The sequence below is a fragment of the Oncorhynchus tshawytscha genome, linkage group LG02, assembly GCF_018296145.1.
Source record: "Oncorhynchus tshawytscha isolate Ot180627B linkage group LG02, Otsh_v2.0, whole genome shotgun sequence".
Taxonomy (NCBI): Eukaryota; Metazoa; Chordata; class Actinopteri; order Salmoniformes; family Salmonidae; genus Oncorhynchus; species Oncorhynchus tshawytscha.
In genome coordinates, this window is record NC_056430.1 from 16,076,914 (window position 1) to 16,099,151 (window position 22,238).

The 22,238-nt window shown below is 43.0% G+C and overlaps 1 protein-coding gene across 2 annotated transcripts; it reads right to left on the minus strand.

Annotated features, from left to right (window-relative positions):
- Positions 1-860: 860 nt before the first annotated feature.
- Positions 861-20,124, minus strand: LOC112247061 (ephrin type-A receptor 2-like). Of its 2 annotated transcripts, none has more exons than XM_042331086.1 (15): positions 19,935-20,124; positions 18,951-19,018; positions 16,901-17,540; positions 9,328-9,483; positions 8,647-9,107; positions 8,329-8,506; positions 8,127-8,223; positions 7,555-7,610; positions 6,467-6,592; positions 6,171-6,356; positions 5,287-5,558; positions 4,909-5,058; positions 3,050-3,243; positions 2,776-2,931; positions 861-2,430 (listed from the first exon to the last, which is right to left on the minus strand). In XM_042331086.1, the coding sequence occupies exons 1-15, from the start codon at positions 20,017-20,019 to the stop codon at positions 2,310-2,312; spliced, it is 2,946 nt and encodes a 981-aa protein (XP_042187020.1). In that variant the 5' UTR covers positions 20,020-20,124; the 3' UTR covers positions 861-2,309. The 2 variants fall into 2 exon arrangements, with proteins under 2 accessions (XP_042187020.1, XP_024271482.1); XM_024415714.2 differs by having other exon boundaries at positions 8,127-8,226; positions 19,935-20,123.
- Positions 20,125-22,238: the final 2,114 nt, after the last annotated feature.

Consider the following 22,238-nt stretch of genomic DNA (forward strand, 5'->3'; position numbering starts at 1 on the left):
TCACATTCTTAGAATAAAGTGGTGATTCTTACTGACCTAAGACAGGGAATTTTTACTCTGATTAAATGTCAGGAATTGTGAAACTGAGTTTAAATGTATTTGGCTATGGTATATGTAAACTTCAGCTGTATGTACACAAATGCACATCAGGACATGTAAACTGAGCAAAAATCTAAATGCAACAATTTCAAAGATGTTCCTGAGTTACTATCAGGAAATCGGTCAATTTAAATTAATTTGGTCAATCTATGGATTTCACATGACTGGGCAGAGGTGCAGCAATGGCCTCAACCTTCCATTGATCTCACTGTACAATCATACAAGGACAGAGTAGAACGTCTATGTGGAGGAGCAACGCATTCATATCTGTGCAAAGATAACATTTAATTATTTCGTCACCCTGCCCTCCCCATCTGATCATGCACGTGAAGAAGCCGGATGTGGAGGTCCTGGGCTGGTGTGGTCTGCGGTTGTGAGGCCGGTTGGACGTACTGCCAAATTCTCTAAAATGACGGAGGCAGCTTATGGTAGATAAATTAACAAATTCTCTGGCAACAGCTCTGGTGGACATTCCTGCAGTCAGCATTGCAATTGCATGCTCCCTTAACTTGAGACATCTGGCATTGTGTTATGACACAACTGCACATTTTAGTGGCCTTATATTGTCCCCAGCACAAGGTGCACCTGTGTAATGATCATGCTGTTTAATCAGCTTGATATGCCACACCTGTCAAGTGGTTGGATTATCTTGACAAAGGATAAATGCTCACTAACAGGAATGTAAACAAATTTGTGCACATTGTGAGAGAAGCTTTTTGTTTTTTATTTCAGCTTTTGAAACATGGAACTAACACATTACATGTTGCGTTTATATTTTTATTCAGTATAGATGTGTCAATATTACATTTAGAGACATTGTAATTACTGTCCTACTCAAAATTGCAAGTGAACAATTAATTGAAGAGGAACAGCGAGAATGAATTTAGTAGGGGCTCAGTAACAGATGATACATATGTGATGAAGTACAGTAGAGATGGAAGATTCCAGACTGCAATGGTAGTCACTAACTGACATCGAAGCTGACTGTGCTTATCGCCAACTGGAGGGTGGTTGTCAAGGAAATACCCCCAAAAAATGTTTATTTCAATCAAACATTTTTTTCTTGCCTGTATTTTTTATCAAATCGAAATGCTTTATGTGCGGAAATGCTTGTTTCTAGCTCCTTAACAATGCAAAAAGTCAAACAAGCACACAAATAATAATCAGAAACAAGAAATCATAAATATCAGAACCAATCCAGTGAACCCAAACGACATTGTATTAGTAATCCTAATGCAATCTATGCATATTTATACAAAATATATATACCTAGAATGATATGTACAGCAGTAGATATTACAGTGAGCTATGTTAAGAATCCAGTGAATAAATAGTATAACTACAATGTACAGCAGTTGATATTATTTTCTGCTATGTTTCCTTTCTGCTACAAGAAAACAATGATTTTATAGAAACAGAACTATATTTCTAAAAACGTGCCAGAGCAGTGTCATTAATTTAAAAAATACAATAAATATAAAATAAATATTAAATAATAATGGAAGAACCACTAAGAGTAGATGGAGATGAACTATAAACTAAAGAAAAATACTATTTCAAAATGTATGAGAGAAAAGTATATGAGGTGGATTGCAGACAGGATGGAACCTACAAAATCAAAAAGAAAGAAAAAGTATTTGATTTCTTGACCTGACTGGAATAATTCAGAAGACCAATAAACTTGTCATTTGAGTAGATTGGCATTCTCATCTATCTGTTACGTCAAAGCCTCAAACCTTTATGAAAGTCCAGAAGTGACTAGAGGAATAAGTGAGTGCTTGAGGAGGAGGTAGACCCAGTCCTGGAGTGCCTTAGCTTGAATGTCTTTTGTTTTCCAGACTTCCAGTTGAGAAAAAAGGTCTCAGGTCTCATACAGCTTCATCCAAAGCCTGTCGTTTCCTATCTGACATATTTCCATACTTGATAATATAAAAAGTGATTTATATATGATGCATTACTTCTCCTTTAACCACATCTCTCAGGGTCTCTTGTTATGGAGGACTGACATGTAATGGTTTTACATGCCCGTCTTTCCTGAGTGGCTGGCAGGCAAGGTCCTCTTCAGTCATGCCACTGACCAGTCTAAAGCAGCGTAGCTCAGCCATTATTACTACATGTTCAACCCAACTTGTTCCATTTCCCTATTCAATGTGACAGTGGAATAAGGTGGTCAGTGCAGTCCTATTTTGGGGAATCTCAAATTGGGGGTCTCACACTGCAAACACTGTACTGCAAACACTGAGTGAGCTGGTCTGGTCTTTAAGTCCAACGATGCTATAGGCGATTCTCTTCATGTGACCTGGTAACCGCACGCCAATGTTCCTGATGTCCCTGAGAGAGAAGAAAGATAGAGATAGGAGCTGTTAGGAAAATGTTTCACATTCAAACCAATAGGTAGCACATGATAAAATATGATTGCATTTGAAACTTCCTACTCGGACATGATGCAGCCAGTGGTGCTATATAGGGTGGGGCAGTGAGGAATGGTATGAGGGAGGGGCATTTGATGAATATGAGTGTTGCATTCCATAGATGAGAGTGTGGCATACCAGACAACAAATGCTTAACAAAGATCTGAATACTCTCACTGTATTTTTCAAATGTGGCAGTGTCCCTACTAAGCTCATGTAATGTGGTGAGGCTGGTGCATGGTTACTGTATGTGTGTAGTACTTACTCATGCCTCATGGATAGCACCTGATCCATGGTTGTGATTCCAGCGCAGGCAAAGCTCTCAGTGTACTGGCTCATCTTGATGGACTCCAGCCATTCCGGCACAGACCTGAAGGGGGAGCCATCACAGCCACTGGTGCTGGGGAGGCGGATGGACACACTGTATGGAAAAAAACGGGGAAATAGATTGGTAAGGAAATGCTATATTCACAGTATGTGATTGAAAAAAATCAACTGTCAAGTCCAGGGGAAATCAGCTTCATTCATTCGTATCTTACCGGGGATCAAAGTAAGCAATGGTTTTCAGAGATTCTGGGCTCCGGAGAAGTTTGTCCAGGATGTTGACGATGTCTGGGAAGCGAGGTCGTTTGGAGCGGTCCTGCAGCCAACACTGCAGCATCAGCTGGTAAACGGTGGATGGACAGTCCATGGGTGCAGGCAGCCGGAAGGCCTCGTTAATGGCCTTCATCACCTGAGGAAGAAGCGGGGTTTAGACCATGTCTCACAGAGCTAGTGTTTATGATCTAGACCAACAGACTGTAAGATTATGTGTTGTGTTAATGCATGTGGGCACTAACAGTTTTATGTGAAGAGGACTGTGGGAACTATTTTGACTTAGAGGCCCTTAGTGGGTTGTTTTAAACACTCCACCCAGGATAAATACCCAGAGATGATGCATCACAGAGGCCTTGTGTTTACCCAGACCTACAGCGCTCTGTTATTTCCATAAAACAGGGAAGGGAGTGAAGGAAATGTAACAGATGAAGTGTAAGGTCTATATCCCAGTAGGGTCTACCTCATGGTTGCTCATGTCCCAGTAGGGTCTACCTCATGGCTGCTCATGTCCCAGTAGGGTCTACCTCATGGTTGCTCATGTCCCAGTAGGGTCTACCTCATGGTTTCTCATGTCCCAGTAGGGTCTACCTCATGGCTGCTCATGTCCCAGTAGGGTCTACCTCATGGCTGCTCATGTCCCAGTAGGGTCTACCTCATGGTTGCTCATGTCCCAGTAGGGTCTACCTCATGGCTGCTCATGTCCCAGTAGGGTCTACCTCATGGTTTCTCATGTCCCAGTAGGGTCTACCTCATGGTTTCTCATGTCCCAGTAGGGTCTACCTCATGGTTGCTCATGTCCCAGTAGGGTCTACCTCATGGTTGCTCATGTCCCAGTAGGGTCTACCTCATGGTTTCTCATGTCCCAGTAGGGTCTACCTCATGGTTTCTCATGTCCCAGTAGGGCTACCTCATGGTTGCTCCTGTTCCAGTAGGGTCTACCTCATGGTTGCTCATGCCCCAGTAGGGTCTACCTCGTGGTTGCTCATGCCCCAGTAGGGTCTACCTCATGGTTTCTCATGTCCCAGTAGGGTCTACCTCATGGTTTCTCATGTCCCAGTAGGGTCTACCTCATGGTTGCTCATGTCCCAGTAGGGCCTACCTCATGGTTTCTCATGTCCCAGTAGGGTCTACCTCATGGTTGCTCATGTCCCAGTAGGGCCTACCTCATGGTTGCTCATGTCCCAGTAGGGTCTACCTCATGGTTTCTCATGTCCCAGTAGGGCTACCTCATGGTTGCTCCTGTTCCAGTAGGGCCTACCTCATGGTTGCTCATGTCCCAGTAGGACTACCTCATGGTTGCTCCTGTCCCAGTAGGGTCTACCTCATGGTTGCTCATGTCCCAGTAGGGTCTACCTCATGGTTGCTCATGTCCCAGTAGGGTCTACCTCATGGTTGCTCATGTCCCAGTAGGGTCTACCTCATGTTTTCTCATGTCCCAGTAGGGTCTACCTCATGGTTGGTCATGTCCCAGTAGGGTCTACCTCATGGTTTCTCATGTCCCAGTAGGGTCTACCTCATGGTTTCTCATGTCCCAGTAGGTTCTACCTCATGGTTGCTCCTGTCCCAGTAGGGTCTACCTCATGGTTGCTCCTGTCCCAGTAGGGTCTACCTCATGGTTGCTCATGTCCCACTAGGGTCTACCTCATTATTGCTCATGTCCCAGTAGGGTCTACCTCATGGTTTCTCATGTCCCAGTAGGGTCTACCTCATGGTTGCTCCTGTCCCAGTAGGGTCTACCTCATGGTTGCTCATGTCCCACTAGGGTCTACCTCATTATTGCTCATGTCCCAATAGGGCCTACCTCATGGTTGCTCATGTCCCAGTAGGGTCGTTCTCCGAAGGCCATGACTTCCCACATGACTATGCCGAAGCTCCACACGTCGCTGGCCGAGGTGAACTTCCTGTAGGCGATAGCCTCTGGGGCGGTCCAGCGGATGGGGATCTTCCCTCCCTGAAGGAATAGCAACAACTAATCATAAGAATGAGACTGAAGGGAATGTATTCACTAGAGGCATGGCTATTACTAATGTAAAGGTTTAGGAGGCGGAGTGAGTGCCTGTCAACATCACCAGTCATTTGTAACCAATTATAAGTAAAGACATAGGAAGGCTACTAAGTGCATACTAATACCCCCACTGTTTCCATACATTAATATCAGTACAATGGATGTTTGACTCACGCTGGTGGTGTAGGTGCCCTCAGGATCGTCTTCCAGCACGCGGGACAGGCCGAAGTCAGACACCTTGCACTCCAGGTTGCTGTTGACCAGAACGTTGCGGGCAGCCAGGTCTCGGTGAACATAGCTCATGTCAGAGAGGTACTTCATGCCGGCCGCGATGCCACGCAGCATGCCCACCAGCTGGTACGAGGAAATCTCCCCATCATGGTCCTTTAGATAGTTGTCAAGTGCTCCATTCTCCATGTATTCTGTCACAATCATGGCATGCTTGACTGCTTGAAGAAAATTATAAAAAGTTACAAATGTAGTACTTCATGTCAACAAAAGAGGCACAGTATGGTGGAGATGGGAAATAGGGGATGTTACTAGATAAAGTAAATAACTTAATAATAACTAATAAATGTCACGACTTCGGCCGAAGTCGGCTCCTCTCCTTGTTCTGTCGACGTTACCGGCTTTCTAGCCATCGCTGTTCCATTTTTAATGTATCCATTTGTTTTGTCTTGTACACCTGGTTTTCATTCCCCAATCACACTGCATGTATTTATTCCTCTGTTCCCCCTCATGTCTTTGTGTGAAATTGTTTGTGTTACGTGTTAATTGTTGACGCGCCAGGTTTGCTTATACCGTGTTGTTGACGAAGATGTTTATTGTTAAACATAAATTGTGACTGTTTTGCACGTTTTGCACTTTTGCCTATGGGCTGGAGGTTTTGACGCAGTTGTGTCCTTCTGTTGGTTTCTCCTGACTCAAAGTGTGTGCCTGTTCACAACTCTCTGCACCTGACTTTGCTACCAGTACGCACACACCTGACAATAAATGACTATTCAGTGAATCAGTAGAGGCTGTCATTTGAGACACAGTGTCTGAGAGCAGGAACTCACACTTGGTGATGACTCCCTCCAGGCGGATGATGTTCTGGTGGGAGAACTGGCCCATGATGCTGGCTTCACTAAGGAAATCCTGCTTCTGCTTCTCTGTGTAGCCTGGCTTCAATGTCTTGATGGCTACCGCTACCTCTCCTCTCCTCGGAGCCTTCATCACACCACGGTACACTTCCCCAAACTCTCCTGTGAAACAGAAACACACAGAGAATAATATGAATTCATAGCATTCTTCTTGGGGGAGGGGATCGATGAGATTTGTTCAAAATATTACTGTAAACTAGTTTGACATTTACCTGCTCCGATGGCTTTTTGCTTAGTAACAAGACTGGGATGAATCTCGCTGGCAAACTTCAGGATAGCAGTGTTGGGGTCCTCGTACATGTGTGGGTCAACGTAGGTCTTCAGGGGCTTCAGTTGATCTGAGGAGGAGATTGAAGATGGGAGATAATCTCTTTGGTAATGCACATCGCTGTTCCAATAGAGGGAATTTGACTATGTATACAAAAGTAGGTGGACACCTACTAGTGGATTTTGCTATTTCAGCCACACTCATTGCTGACAGGTGCATAAAATCGAGCACGCAGCAATTCAATGTCCATAGACAAACATTGGCAGTAGAATGGCCTTACTGAAGATCTCAGTGACTTTCAACGTGGCACCGTCATAGGATGCCACCTTTCTAACAAGTCAGTTAGTCAAATTTCTCCGCCGCCATTGGACTCTGGAGCAGTGGAAACTCGTTCTCTGGAGTGATGAATCATCTGGCAGTCCGACGGACGAATCTGCGTTTAGCGGATGCCAGGAGAATGCTACCTGCCCCAATGCAAAGTGCCAACTGTAAAGTTTGGTGGAGGAGGAATAATGGCCTGGGGCTATTTTTCATGGTTCAGACTAGTCCACTTAATTCCAGTGAAGGGAAATTTTAACGCTACAGCATACATTCTAGACGATTCTGTGCTTCCAACTTGGGGAAAGCCCTTTCCTCTTTCAGCATGACAATGCCCCCGTGCACAAAGCGAGGTCCATACAGAAATGGTTTGTTGAGATCGGTGTGAAACTTGACTGGCCTGCTCAAAGCCCTGACCTCAACCCCAGCGAACACCTTTCGGATGAATTGGAACGCCGACTGCGAGCCAGGCCTAATCGCCCAACATCAGTGCCCAAACTCAATAATGCTCTTCTGGCAGATTGGAAGCAAGTCCCAGCAGCAATGTTCCAACATCTAGTATAAAGCCTTCCCAGAAGAGTATAGGCTGTAATAGCAGAAAAGGGGGGACCAACTCCATATTAATGCCCATGATTTTGGAATGAGATGTTCGACGAGCCTGTGTCCACATACTTTTGGTCATGTAGTGCATTTCTTGGATGCTGTGATTCCTACCTGTGCTGAAGAAGTAGGGGTCCTCTGATCCCTGTCTATGACGGTAGTTCATTCTCCTGTTAGGAAGCAAAGTCACTATTATGATTGGCCAGACAATATGCAATGTTAAGACATTCTTATTATGTAAGGTATCATTAAACTGCCCAGTGAACATCTCACTTTTAAACGTTCATATTCTGTTAACTCATATCCAGATAATGTTGTTGACTCGTCCTATACTCGTATATACAGACAGGCTGTCATATCAGTAAGGGCAGGGTCATCTTCAGCCACAGACCCAGTAGGCTACAGTTACAGTTTTTAACAGCTACTCTGGCTGTTACTGATAAAAACCCTCTTAGAGATGACATAGCATTACATTCTCAATCAGCTTATTAAGAAAAACACTTACTCACTATGACTGAGATACAGTATGTGGTTGTCCCACATAGTTATCTTAAGATGAATGCACTAACTGTAAGTCACTTTGGATAAGAGCATCTGCTAAATTACTGAAATGGAAATGTAATGAAATACCAAATGTGAACTACATTTTAGGACAGAGGGATATGATAGGATTAGTGTGTTCTAACCGTTTGTGCAGCAGTAGAAGGACTACAACGACGAGCAGCATGATTCCTCCTCCTACTACAGCTCCCATAACCCCTGTGTAGTTCTGGACCTGAGACTCTGCTGAAACACAACCACAGAAAACACAGTGAGATCACAATACACTCAATACACTTGCCTGGATTTTAGAGACAAACAGTGTGGTGTCTCTAGGGCCACACTTACCACTGGGCAAGGTTTTGAACACATGCTTCATGCTGTATCCCCCTGGGTTTCCCTCAGGGCTGAGAGCCTGGACTCTGAACACGTAGGCCGTGTCAGGGGAGAGGTCACTGATCTGCACCGTACTCTTGTCCAAAACCAGGACTGTGTATGTGGTGACATCACGCTCACTGTCGTCCTCCTGCATGGGACAGGGAGAGAGAGGAGCACTGAGAGGGGATTCACTATAGAGATATACTAATACTATTATATATATGTTGTGTTTAATGTGTGACTGACATGGAGAGAACAGAGAGGGAGGAGTGTAGTTGTCTGTCTTACCTTCCTGCGGTACATGAGTTCGTAGCGGTGGGTGATATGGGATGGTGCTCGGCTGGACAGAGCCCAGGACAGAGACAGGCTGGTGGGGCTCCGCTCCTCCAGACGGATGGACGTCACCTTGGGGGGATCAGTGAAGTGCAGAGCGGTGGTGATGGTGCTACTGGGTCTCTGGCTGCTGTACTGAGACACTCCGCTGCGGGCCTCTACAGTGAACGTGTAGTTGAGGTGGGGCTCCAACTGGCTAACAGTCACCACGGTGTCCTGGAGGTCCGTGGGGTCGGGCTGGAAGCGGACCTTCTCCCCACAGGGCACACACAGGGCCCCGGTGCAGCGCTCACACACCACGCTGTAGCAGATGTCCCGGCGGCCTCCTGTCACCAGTGGGGGGCTCCAGGACAGCTGCAGCCTGCCGTCCGCTGACAGAGTGGTGGAGGCCAGGTCACGAGGGGCGCTGGGTGGGGCTAAAGGAGGAGGCAGAAAGTAGACGAGTTATTGTGAGACATTCCAAATGTTAATACACCAGATGAAGAACGCTCAGATCCCTCTACCAACAATGATGATGACATAAAGACAGTATAGCCTATGAGGACACAGGATAAAATAAGGAATGGCTGTAGAATTGGCTAATCCTTTGTTAGTGATAGGCCTGGCTGTAGCTGACTATCTGGCCATTGTTCTTACCAGAGCAGGCTGACATAAGAGGGTCTGATGGGGAGCGGTAGAATCCCTCCATACATGGACACAGGAGGGCGCCGGCTGTGGATGGCTCAGTATTCTCAGGACAAACCTCACAGGACTCACTGGACACAGAGTCTTTAAAGGAGCCTGGTGTACACGCTGAAAGAAACAGGGGGATGCTTATTAGTTATAGTATTATTAGTATCCACACGTACACAAGGGAAAGAGTGTGTGATTGAGTTACAATACATTAAAAAAATATCTCTGTCAGTCCCCTGGGGCTTGACAGGAAACTCAGGCTGTGGTTAAACTGTAATCACTGTGGCTTTGTATTTTAACAGAATGGAATGGGATTTTCCGGACGATTTGCCTCCACTTGTCCTTTGCGCCTCAAGTTCCATTCTCAAGTTGCACTGACAGTCAACCGGATGCCACGGAAACACTCAACATAGCAGATGTTCACTCTGTACAACCTTTCCCTTTGAACTCCAAAATCAGCACTGTGAATGCTGGTGTGGGTATTGTCTGAGGAGCCTAACGGAAACAGCAAAATGGGTACTGCTGAAGATATTCAACTGACCTGGAGGATATGAAGAAAAAATGTACCTTCCATTCCGGAACTTGTGAGGGTAGTGTGTGTGTGTGTGTGTGTGTGTGTGTGTGTGTGTGTGTGTGTGTGTGTGTGTGTGTGTGTGTGTGTGTGTGTGTGTGTGTGTGTGTGTGTGTGTGTGTGTTTGTATTGGACAGAAACCAGGATGCAAGGATTGCAAGTCTGAAACTGTACTTCCTTCCTTCCTCCGGTGACAAATGACAACATGCAAGGATGGAGCAAGGGAGAGGAAGTCTGGAGGAAGTAGAACTGCTAAAGGGGAGATGTTGTTGACCGACCGTGTTGTTGGAGCCTAAATCAATACACATTTTTTAGGAGAATTGATGTGAATGTTTACTTTAAGAAGCGATCTCCTCTCTCTCACCCTTTATTCTAATGTCTCCCCAGGGGATAAGTCTTTCATCAGGCCTCTATAGTGAAGAGGGTGACCTGTGATGGACAAGAGGGCTCTGCCAGTGACTTAACCACCATGGCAGAAGGACCGCTGCGTAACATCCAGCCCCACAATAGAACAATGGAGATGAGTTTTGAGTTTGAGTAGGGGGGATTGAGAAGAATAGATGGATGGGGGATGGGTTAGGGTCGCAAGTACCAACAGAAGTTCTCTCTGGGGAAGCACTCTGGGAGTGTAGGGGTGTATAGTGCTACGAACGCATAAGAAAAGGGGGCTAGCCTGTTTCATCTGGAGAAGGAGCAGCAGGACTCCTGCCAAGTATCAAAGCACCCCTACCCCTATTCATCTATTGTGACTGGGATTGGACTGAGTGGTTCCATAAATATGTTGTGTTTATTCATTAGAGCCCTAAAATGGTGGCATGTGCGCTGCATATATCAGTGACAGCACTCTTTCAAGATCACTCTGAGAATGTTTGAATCTCAGTGAGTGAAACTTTACAAGACTAAAAAATGAATTTGACAGAATTATTACACATTCATGTGGTTTTTTGTTATTGATGAATTGCATTTTCTTACAAACTAAGGAAATTTAAAAAAATATCTGACTGAAAGTGGGACCTGAAATAATGGCTCACATTGTCCTGGTCAGTCCCTTTGGATACGGCGGTGCTCTTTATGAATGGAGTGGTGGAGGCAGTAATGTATCTGTTAATCTCATCTATGTTTTGATCTCTGTGTCAGCCCATTGTTCTAATGAGTGGGAACAAGGAGCTCATTGCATGTGGCATATCATTTGCAAACAGCTGTCCTTTTGCTCCACACTAATCCTCTTGACAACATTTTTTAAACCTTTATTTAACTAGGCAAGTCAGTTAAGAACAAATTTTATTTACAATGACGGCCTAGGAACAGCGGGTTAAGTTAACTGCCTTGTTCAGGGGTAGAACACCAGATTTTTACCTTGGGGATTTGATCTTGCAACCTTTCAGTTACTAGTCCAACGCTCTAACCACTAGGCTACCTGCCGCCCCTTGCCTAAATGAACTATGTTCCTGGCAGTTCCACACATCTAACTGACCAACCTCTCATGCGCCCGCCAACTGTCCACTAACCACCAACTACCCTCCCTAATGACTTCATACTGAGTCACGAACAACCATCTTATTTGAGTCATCCTGGCCCAACCTTCCCCTTTACTTCCTCGTTCCCAGAACATATTCTCTGGACCTTTAGAGACATAAATCCCTTGCCATTGACAGGAATGTGTTTCTGCTTGACTGCACAGAGAATTAGGATATGACTCAGTATTATAAATTAGTATAATAATGAACTGAACAAGTTTGTCATGTCAAGCCTGTTTGGGTCTTTTCTGTCTGTCCTCTTTTAATATATATATATATCTCTACAGTTGAAGTTGGAAGTTTACATACACTTAGGTTGAAGTCATTAAAACTAGTTTTTCAACCACTCCACAAACATCTTGTTAACAAACTATAGTTTTGGCAAGTCGGTTAGGACATCTACTTTGTTTTTTCCAACAATTGTTTATTTCACTGTATCACAATTCCAGTGGGTCAGAAGTTTACATACACTAAGTTGACTGTGCCTTTTAACAGCTTGGAAAATTCCAGAAAATGATGTCATGGCTTTAGAAGCTTCTGATGACCTAATTGACATCATTTGAGTCAATTGGAGGTGTACCTGTGGATGTATTTCAAGGCCTACCTTCAAACTCAGTGCCTTTTTGCTTGACATCATGGAAAAATCAAAAGATTATAGACCTCCACAAGTCCGGTTCATCTTTGGGAGCAATTTCCAAATGCCTGAAGGTACCAGGTTCATCTGTACAAACAATAGTACGCAAGTATAAACACCATGGGACCACGAAGCCGTCATACCACTCAGAAGGAGACGTGTCCTGTCTCCTAGAGATGAATGTACTTTGGTGCGAAAAGTGCAAATTAATCCCAGAACAACAGCAAAGGACCTTGTGAAGATGCTGGAGGAAACAGGTACAAAAGCATCCATATCCACAGTAAAAACGAGTCCTAAATCGACATAACCTGAAAGGCTGCTCAGCAAGGAAGAAGCCACTGCTCCAAAACTGCCATAAAAAAGCCAGACTATGGTTTGCATCTGCAAATGGAGACAAAGATCGTACTTTTTGGAAAAATGTCCTCTGGTCTGATGAAACAAAAATAGAACTGTTTGGCCATAATGACCATCGTTATGTTTGGAGGAAAAAGGGGGAGGCTTGCAAGCCGAAGAACACCATCCCAACCGTGAAGCACAGGGGTGGCAGCATCATGTTGTGGGGGTGCTTTGCTGCAGGAGGGACTGGTGCACTTCACAAAATAGATGGCTTCACGAGGAGGGAAATGTGGATTTATTGAAGCATCATCTCAATACATCCGTCCCAAAGTTAAAGCTTGGTCACAAATGGGTCTTCCTAATGGACAATGACGCCAAGCATACTTCCAAAGTTGTGGCAAAATGGCTTAAGGACAACAAAGTCAAGGTATTGGAGTGGCCATCACAAAGCCCTGACCTCAATCCTCCCCATAGAAAATGTGTGAGCAGAACTGAAAAAGCGTGTGCGAGCAAGGAGGCCTACAAATCTGGCTCAATTACACCAGCTCTGTCAGGAGGAATGAGCCAAAATTCACCAAACTTATTGTGGGAAGCTTGTGGAAGGCTACCTGAAACGTTTGACCCAAGTTAAACAATTTAAAGGCAATGCTACCAAATACTAATTGAGTGTATGTAAACTTCTGACCCACTGGGAATGTGATAATTCTCTCTACTATTATTCTGACATTTCACATTCTTAAAATGAAGTGGTGATCCTAACTGACCTAAGACAGGGAATTTTTGCTAGGATTAATTGTCAGGAATTGTGAAAAACTGAGTTTAAATGGCTAAGGTGTATGTAAACTTCCGAATTCAACAGTGAAAATATTTTTTAAAGATCCCGAACAGTCATTCCCATGTAAAATGGCCTTTTGAGTGACTAAAATATCACCCATAATATTTTTGGGGGGTAGAAATGCTGAAATATTTGAGGTAAAAAGGCATTTCTCTCTCATGGCTGTGGTGGAGAGCTTATATTCATGAGCTCACCTTGACTGACAGCTCTTTGAAACTCCTATGTCAAGAAGCTTGGATGCAGTGAGCAGTGTTGCAGTAAAATCATCTCAAGCAAATGTGATGATACACAAAGAAACTCAAACAACATTGAAATTGCATCAATAATGTATTTTTTAAATACATCTTATGTTTGGCATGTCTCTTGTAATGCGATTCACAGCAGCACTGACAGCGTCCTGGACATGGAACATTCCTGAGCTTGGCCTTCCCCTTCGCCTGGAACTATCAGACCCTTCAGGTTACCCTTCCTCAGGCTTGGAGCTATGGTATGGTGGAATACTTTCTCAATGTTAAGATAAATGTAAATGTCTCTTTAATGTAGTACGGTAACAACATAACAATCTATGACAGGGTTCCCTAACTGGTGGCCTGCGGGCCGGGTTTGGCCCCCAGTTTTTAGATATTTTAGAAATGTTTTTGAAAATGAAATACATAAATGTCTCATTTACATAAGTATTCACACCCCTGAGTCAATACATTGTAGAAGCACCTTTGTCGGCGATTACAGCTTTGAGTCGTCTTGGGTATGTCTGTATCCACAAGAGACACATCTGGATTTGGGGATTTAAAGCTCTCATAAGTTAGATGGGGAGCGGCGGTAAGCCCTAATCTTCAAGTCTTTCCACAGATTTTCAATTCTAGTCTGGGCTTTGGCTGGGCCACAAAGGGACTTTCACATTCTTGTTCTGAAACCATTTCAGCATAACATTGGCTGTATGCTTGGGGTCATTAAATTCTCTAAAACGACGTTGGAGGCGGCTTATGGTAGAGAAATGAGCATTAAATTCTCTGGCAACAGCTCTGGTGGACATTCCTGTACTCAGTATGCCAAATTCACACTCCCTCAAAACTTGAGACATATATGGCATTGTGTTGTGTGACAAAACTGCACATTTTAGGGTGTCCTTTTATTGTCCCCAGTACAAGGTGCACCTGTGTATTGATCTTGCTGTTTAATCAGCTTCTTGATATGCCACACCTGTCAGGTGGATGGATTATCTTGGCAAAGGAGAAATGCTCACTAACAGGGATGTTAACAAATTTGCGCACAATATTTTTGAGAAATTAGCTTTTTGTGCGTATAGAAAAATGTCTGGGATCTTTTATTTCAGTTCATGAAACATGGGACAAACACTTTACATGTTACGTTTATATTTTGTTCAGTTAGTTGATGATCCCTGATCTATGAGCTAACCTGGTTGCCTAGCCTATTGGCCATATTTTACTGTAATAGGGAGTCAAAGGGATACAATCCAAGTAATTATACCACCCAAGGTGACCGGGATCTCTGGCTTCAACAAGGGAGCCTCTTGTCCCGTCATAAACCACAGACTGACTCAGTATAACCTTCCTGACTGAGATGGGCGTGACGGCACAGTCCCTGTAATCTGTGGTTCACCTCAGCCATGGCTATGGACGCACACAAATAGCTGTGTGGAGAAGACACACTGCTCAGGTACTCTTCAGCTGGCACATCAAGTCACATGGCTCTCCTTAGCCAATCAGTACGGGAGGGGACGTGAGGGTGAACAAATTCCTTTCAGAAATCCCCAGCTCACTGAGCATAAAGTAATGTAATGTTCCTCCCTCCCTCCTCCCCTCCTTTCCAGTTTCCTCCTGATAGCTCATCACACCACACCCCAGAATACCAAAGACATGGCAACTTTCATACAAACAATCATTTACATTTCAATTCATTACTGCAATGTGTTCCATCTAGAAGTACTCTCAGTGTTTCTCAACTACAACATTAAAACACCAAATGCCTCTCTACCAGTCCCCTTGCCTCAAACAAACAGATGTATCCGGATTATATGCATTTGAACATTCTTAAACAACATTCCTACTTAAACTACAAACTTTTACGCCTCATGCCCCTATAGTCTACAACAGATTTCCCTCGTACAATTTTCATTGTCCATAAAACAGTATCCTCCTCACCCCACCCCATTTCTAAGTCCTGAGAGATAAACACAGTGGAAAGAAAATGTTGGCCAGGTAGAATGATTCATGACCAGGAGTGATCTTTACAGCAGTCAAAACTTCCCCAAAATTCCCTTTTGCCTTGTACCTCTGCCACATTCTCCCACATGCAGTCCCTCTCCCATATCATGTTTGGAAATAGTGTTACAATCCTAAACATCTCTTGGCATTGCTGTCAAAACAAACAAAAACATGTCCAAATACCTTACACTGTTTTGTCTACATTCATTCCTGTAAATAATTCTACACCTGACCTGCTTTTATTTTTGTTTGTGAGGTGTTTGAAATCCCAATTAACATTCATGTCTGTGAGGTGTTTGAAATCCCAATTAACATTCATGTCTGTGAGGTGTTTGAAATTCCAATTAACATTCATGTCTGTGAGGTGTTTGAAATCCCAATTAACATTCATGTCTGTGAGGTGTTTGAAATTCCAATTAACATTCATGTCTGTGAGGTGTTTGAAATTCCAATTAACATTCATGTCTGTGAGGTGTTTGAAATCCCAATTAACATTCATGTCTATGAGGTGTTTGAAATTCCAATTAACATTCATGTCTGTGAGGTGTTTGAAATTCCAATTAACATTCATGTCTGTGAGGTGTTTGAAATTCCAATTAACATTCATGTCTGTGAGGTGTTTGAAATCCCAATTAACATTCATGTCTGTGAGGTGTTTGAAATCCCAATTAACATTCATGTCTGTGAGGTGTTTGAAATCCCAATTAACATTCATGTCTGTGAGGTGTTTGAAATCCCAATTAACATTCATGTCTGTGAGGTGTTTGAAATCCCAATTAACATTCATGTCTGTGAGGTGTTTGAAATCCCAATTAACATTCATGTCTGTGAGGTGTTTGAAATTCCAATTAACATTCATGTCTGTGAGGTGTTTGAAATTCCAATTAACATTCATGTCTGTGAGGTGTTTGAAATCCCAATTAACATTCATGTCTGTGAGGTGTTTGAAATCCCAATTAACATTCATGTCTGTGAGGTGTTTGAAATCCCAATTAACATTCATGTCTGTGAGGTGTTTGAAATTCCAATTAACATTCATGTCTGTGAGGTGTTTGAAATCCCAATTAACATTCATGTCTCTGTGATGTTTTAAATCCAAATTAACATTCATGTCTGTGAGGTGTTTGAAATCCCAATTAACATTCATGTCTGTGAGATGTTTTAAATCCAAATTAACATTCATGTCTGTGAGATGTTTTAAATCCAAATTAACATTCATGTCTGTGAGATGTTTTAAATCCCAATTAACATTCTTGTGCACAGTGTGCAGTCATTTCTAAAAACCCAGCCAGGGTGGTGGTTAGTCCTTGCACTTCTGTCAATACAGCTGCTGTTGAAAACTAACACCCAACATTACAACAGGTAGGGGGTTGGGGTGTGCAGGGAGATGCATTACGTGAAGCCTGGCTGTAGTCTTACCTTGGCAGGAGTCTCCAACAACTTCATAGCCTCCGCGGCATTGGCACTGTCCCACGGGCACCACCCACTCTCCCTCAGCGGTGCAGTAGATGCGTGGGGTGGCCTGGCTCACGGCGTTCTGCACACATGTTCCCTCCACCTCCCTCAGGGCATCTGTTACCGTCTCTGGGAAGGCGGCCAGGCTCTGCACGGTGGACGGACAAGTCTTGTAGTACACCCTCACAGAGAGCAGTGCCACACACGCTCCCATGTCCTGGAAGGCCAAGTAGAAGCCCTTCCTGGATAGAGGGCCCATTGTCCGTGTCTCCACGTTTACTTTCAGCACACCGCGGCCCCGCGTGATTTCGTCCGACGCGATGGTGGCCACTTTGCGGAACTGGCCCTTATGGAAGCTGGTGCCCACGTCGGCATCGGCCTCGAACATGTGCAGGTTGAAGGTCTCTTTGCAGGCGAGCGAGGTGCCGTCGAAGGTGTTGCAGTCCCGCACAACGAAGTGCAGCTCAACAGAGACGCGGGTGGTCCCTGGGCGCCCCTGGATGAAGGTGGTTCGGAGCCAGTTGTCCTGCTCACCCGCGTCGATGTTACACACACTGTAAGTGTAGAGGAGGGAGCCATTCACCACTGTCTGGACTATCTCCCACTGAAACAGAGAGAGAACAGAGGTTTAGTTTAACACAATGTACAGGGCAAGACACAACAAGTGAAGGAAGGAGAGAGAGGGTTTTAAGAGAATGAGCATAAGATTAAGGGGATTATGTTCTCGTCAAGGATCAGTTGCTGTTTTATTGATGAAACAACTGTCTGACTGCTGAGAAGCCTATAAACTACTCAAGCTTTCCTGCTACTTTTCTTCCACACGCCAGGGAAGGATTTGGTCTGGACGCGTGGATTGCTCACTACATGTGTGGTTTCCACGAACTGACGTGGGTGCCTGTGTGACACAGACATGACACTAAAACAAATACTTTTGTGGAATACCAAGCATTATGGCAGTTAAAGTTTTTTTTATAAGTTCATGGAAAAGACATGGCAGCAATATAGGCTGTGATTAAGTCTGTTTTAAGAGAGGTAAAATAAGGAAATGCTTGCCTGGTAGCAGGATTTAAGGAATCCATTAATTAAGCACAGGGCTTTAAAATAATAACCATCATGAAATCATTTAACCCCTCAGATGGCTTCCATAAAGGCATATTTCATTGGACCATGCACAGTGAGTGCTTTATTCCAAGTGTGAGAAGGAAGAGTGTGAGAATGAAGAGACGATAGATATAGATCAAGAACAAAGTGCATTATTAAAACATCCCCTCCAAAGTCAAATGTAAATGTGTTTCATAAGTTTGAGGAAGTTTGATGAGAATAGACCAAACATCATAAAATAGGGGGGAATGCTACCCAATACGTAGAGAATGCAATGCATCTGTAAACTTCATGGTAACAAAAGAACAGCAGTTAGCGCACTGACGCTGACCACGTCCTGTTGCTTTTTTAAGACCGTCAACCACACTACTATAGATAGAGGAATATCTCTCTCCACCTCCAACCAGTCTCCCTTCCTTTCTCCTTCCATCAGTCTTGTGTTCCAGTTTGTCTGACAGGAACCTCCCAAATTTATATTACCACAGCAACAACAACAAAACGTTTTTGAGGGAATATTGTTGGAGTGATGACAACCTGTTGGCTATTTTCAGTTAGAAAATGTACTTTTGTCCTGTAAATTCAGATGCAGCTCTAACGCTGACATTTTATGACATTCATAGTTGTATTATGAAAGGGTTGCTCTAAAACCAGTGTAGGCTAGCTTTGCCAAAACTTTGCGAGCTGCTACTCATTCCATCTTTCACAGAAAACTGTTCTGAAGGAATGAGAGCGGAGAGAATGTCTTGCATGTGACCTTTCAAAAATGTGCAATTCAAAATGTGGCTTGGAATCTACCTTGTGTGACATCTAGCCTACTTTTCACACCATCTGGTGTATCATGTGTAGACCATCCATCTGGTTAGACTACTGCAATCCTTATATTTTCTCACTATATGGTATGGTAACTACTCACCCCTTCTTCATATGGCCAGGTCAACCATCCCAACTCGCCTCCTGAAGCTTTCATATCCAGCAGCACCTCTACAGAGATCATTTTAAAGCACTATTAGTAAACATTCTTAATTCATTTGAGGAGCTGTTTCATTAGAAAATAATAGGCATAAGTTCTTATGTGTTATAAGAAATTGAACAAGTGTAATAAGCATGTACTCTACAAGTAAACTGGATTATAAAAGTTACTTTGTTTCTCTGAGCCAACAATTATTAAAGTAGCCTGCTAGAAATTGCCAGGCCTAGATTCACCAAATAGGTCCAATATAACGTCATCCACGGCTTTCAAGAGGACATGCCCTGGCATGACCAATCTGATGAAATAAGCCATGTCCATTTCAGTAAACTAGGAATTACTATGTCCTTCAACCCCCGTGTTTGCATGAAAAAGGCAGAGGAAAATATGGGAAGTTAAATAATAGCATGATAAAGGGAGTGAAAATTGTTGGGAACATCTCTAAGAACCCATGCAAGTCAATCACAGCCTACACTCCCATCCCTTCTCCCTTCAGTACAAGACCCTGTCCACTCCGATACTGAAACTAAAAACTTTGAATGAACAATGGCATCACCTAGCAACTCTCATCTGAAGGAATTTCAGTGTCAAGTCCTCTTTGTGAAGTAAAATTCCTTCCTTTAAATCATGATCAAATACCACCATTACCAAGTTGTATAAATTAAGAACAATGAAAAGTATCATTATTGCATGTTTAAAGTAGCAAAGTTAGCCAACAATATCATAGAAAAAGCAATACATTGAACAGAAAATATAAATATTGGAGGAAAAAGACTGTTAAAAAAGACTGTATAACACTGTAATATAGACAATATTGCAAGAATATTACAAAACATAAGAATACCATGTCACAGCCCAATCCCCAAACTCATAAAACACAAAGCAAGGCTCTTTACAATCGCATTTTAGAACGAAAAATAGAGTACGTACGTTCTTTCGCGTGAAGAGTAATACATATATGGTTAATAAATACATACAAAAACAAAGAATAAAAAGTAACTCGACGGAAATCCATTTAAAAAAAAACTTTTAACGGCAATTCCTCTCTGATCTGATCTCGTAATATCGCCGAACTTCTGTGAGCACTACCGGTGTCAACCGCCCTTCGTTTCAGCCGAAAGTTCCATAGAAAAACAGGTGGCATGATGAGCTCCGCCTTTGGAATGTGGGCACAATCCATATATGGTATGCGGTAGAGGTGGGGTCAAGTCATAAGATTATACTACCTGTGCAGTGAGGATGTACATTCAGTGAAACGACTGTAGGCTATCCCCCTAGTATTTAGCTTTTAGAAAAAATGTGCAATATTGTACTATGTCTATTTGTACATTTCTTTCACAACACCACACATACGTGAGCACGTGCATACATACACACGCTCACACATACACACACACCATATCCCCTGCCCCAGAATAGTTAATTGAATATGGATTATATCTGTATTATATTCTTATATCCTTATCAATATTAATAACATGATTTATAATGTGACATTTTTTCTTCTCACCTACTACTAGTACTACTTCGGTAAGAGAGAAAATGATAGTGAAGAAACCAGTGGTTGTTACTTGTGGTCATCTTGAGGTGTTAAGATTCTGAAAAATGAGCAAGCTAGAGTCTTTATCTTGTTGGACAGTCTTACAAGTAGCTGGAAGCATCTTCCACAAACCATCTTATTTAAAACAGGTCTTTCCCACCCTAGGAAAGGGAGGGGTCAAGTGGAGGGGTGGGCTGGTATGAATATGTGACTACTAATGAGATGGCCTTCATAAAGAACTTTAGAATTTGGGTATGAATATGGGGACACAAAAAAGGCATGAACAATGGCATCACCTAGCAACTCTCATCTGAAGGAATTTCAGTGTCAAGTCCTCTTTGTGAGGCATCGTGTACTTGGACAGGAGAGCCCCTTGAGCTGAGAGCCAAACATAGACAGCCGTCCTCACAAAGACACAGAAAAATCTAGTGAAGAAGACAGACATTGTCTGGTAATTGACATTACCATACATGGACAATAATCATACAACAGACAGAAGGAACGTTGTTGGTTAAAAATGTGTTAACAAGTAAAGTACACTTTGGACTATACAGTGCATACGGAAAGTATTCAGACCCGTTTCCTTTTTCAAAATGTTGTTACGTTACAGCCTTATTCTAAAATGGATCAAATTAAAATGTTCCTTCATCAATCTACACACAATACCCCATAATGACAAAGCAAAAACAGGTTTTTAGATTGTTTTATGCAAATGAAAAAAGAAACATTACATTTACATAAGTATTCAGACCCTTTACTCAGTACTTTGTTGAATCACCTTTGGCAGCGATTACAGCCTCGAGTCTTCTTGGGTATGACACCACAAGCTTGGCACACCTGTATTTGGGGAGTTTCTCCCATTCTTCTCTGCAGATCCTCTCAAGCAAGTTGTACAAACATCTGAAGGATGATCAATGGAAACAGGATGCACCTGAGCTCAATTTCGACTCTCATAGCAAAGGGTTTGAATACTTATTCTAAAATGGATTTAAAAAATATTAATCTGCATCAATCTACACACAATACCCCATAATGACAAAGCAAAACCAGATTTTAAGAAATTTTTGCAAATGTATAAAACAAAAAACAAATACCTTATTTGCATAAGGCTGTAACGTAACAAAATCTGGGGAAATGGAAGGGGTGTAAATAGTTTCCGAAAACACTGTAATTGTGCCTTTTGGACTCTGCTTGAAGAATGCAGACTTTCAGTCAATACACCAGAATGCATTTCTAACATGATTCATTCTCTGTCACAACGCACCAAAAAATGATTAAGACAACGTGCATAGTCAGAAGGATGGCTAAGTATCTACTGGGAAAAACTCTCAGACAAAGAAACCAAGCATCAATGTGGAGTCAGGTGAACTAATGTGCTGTTCTGTGGTCTGGGGGAAGCATCAGAAAGTGAGATAAGGAGGCTGCAGATCGCACAGCAAGCAGCAAGAATTGTTCTAAGCTGGAGATATGATTATTCTGTTGTAGTCATGGACAATGTTCTTGGGTGGTCAGCAATTGATAAGATACAGTGGGGCAAAAAAGTATTTAGTCAGCCACCAATTGTGCAAGTTCTCCCACTTAAAAAGATGAGAGAGGCCTGTAATTTTCATCATCAACTTCAACTATGACAGACAAAATGAGAAAAAAAATCCAGAAAATCACATTGTAGGATTTTTAATGAATTTATTTGCAAA

What these genes read in the sequence shown, in the direction of transcription:
- LOC112247061 (XM_024415714.2), bottom strand. Translation starts at nt 20,019, where the DNA reads ATGGATTTCCGTCGAGTTACTTTTTATTCTTTGTTTTTGTATGTATTT. An exon ending in CTTCTACTGCTGCACAAACG is followed by an intron (nt 7,611 to 8,126) that starts GTTAGAACACAC and finishes GCTTCCTAACAG; the next exon opens with GAGAATGAACTACCGTCATA. An exon ending in CCCCTACTTCTTCAGCACAG is followed by an intron (nt 6,593 to 7,554) that starts GTAGGAATCACA and finishes TCTCCTCCTCAG; the next exon opens with ATCAACTGAAGCCCCTGAAG.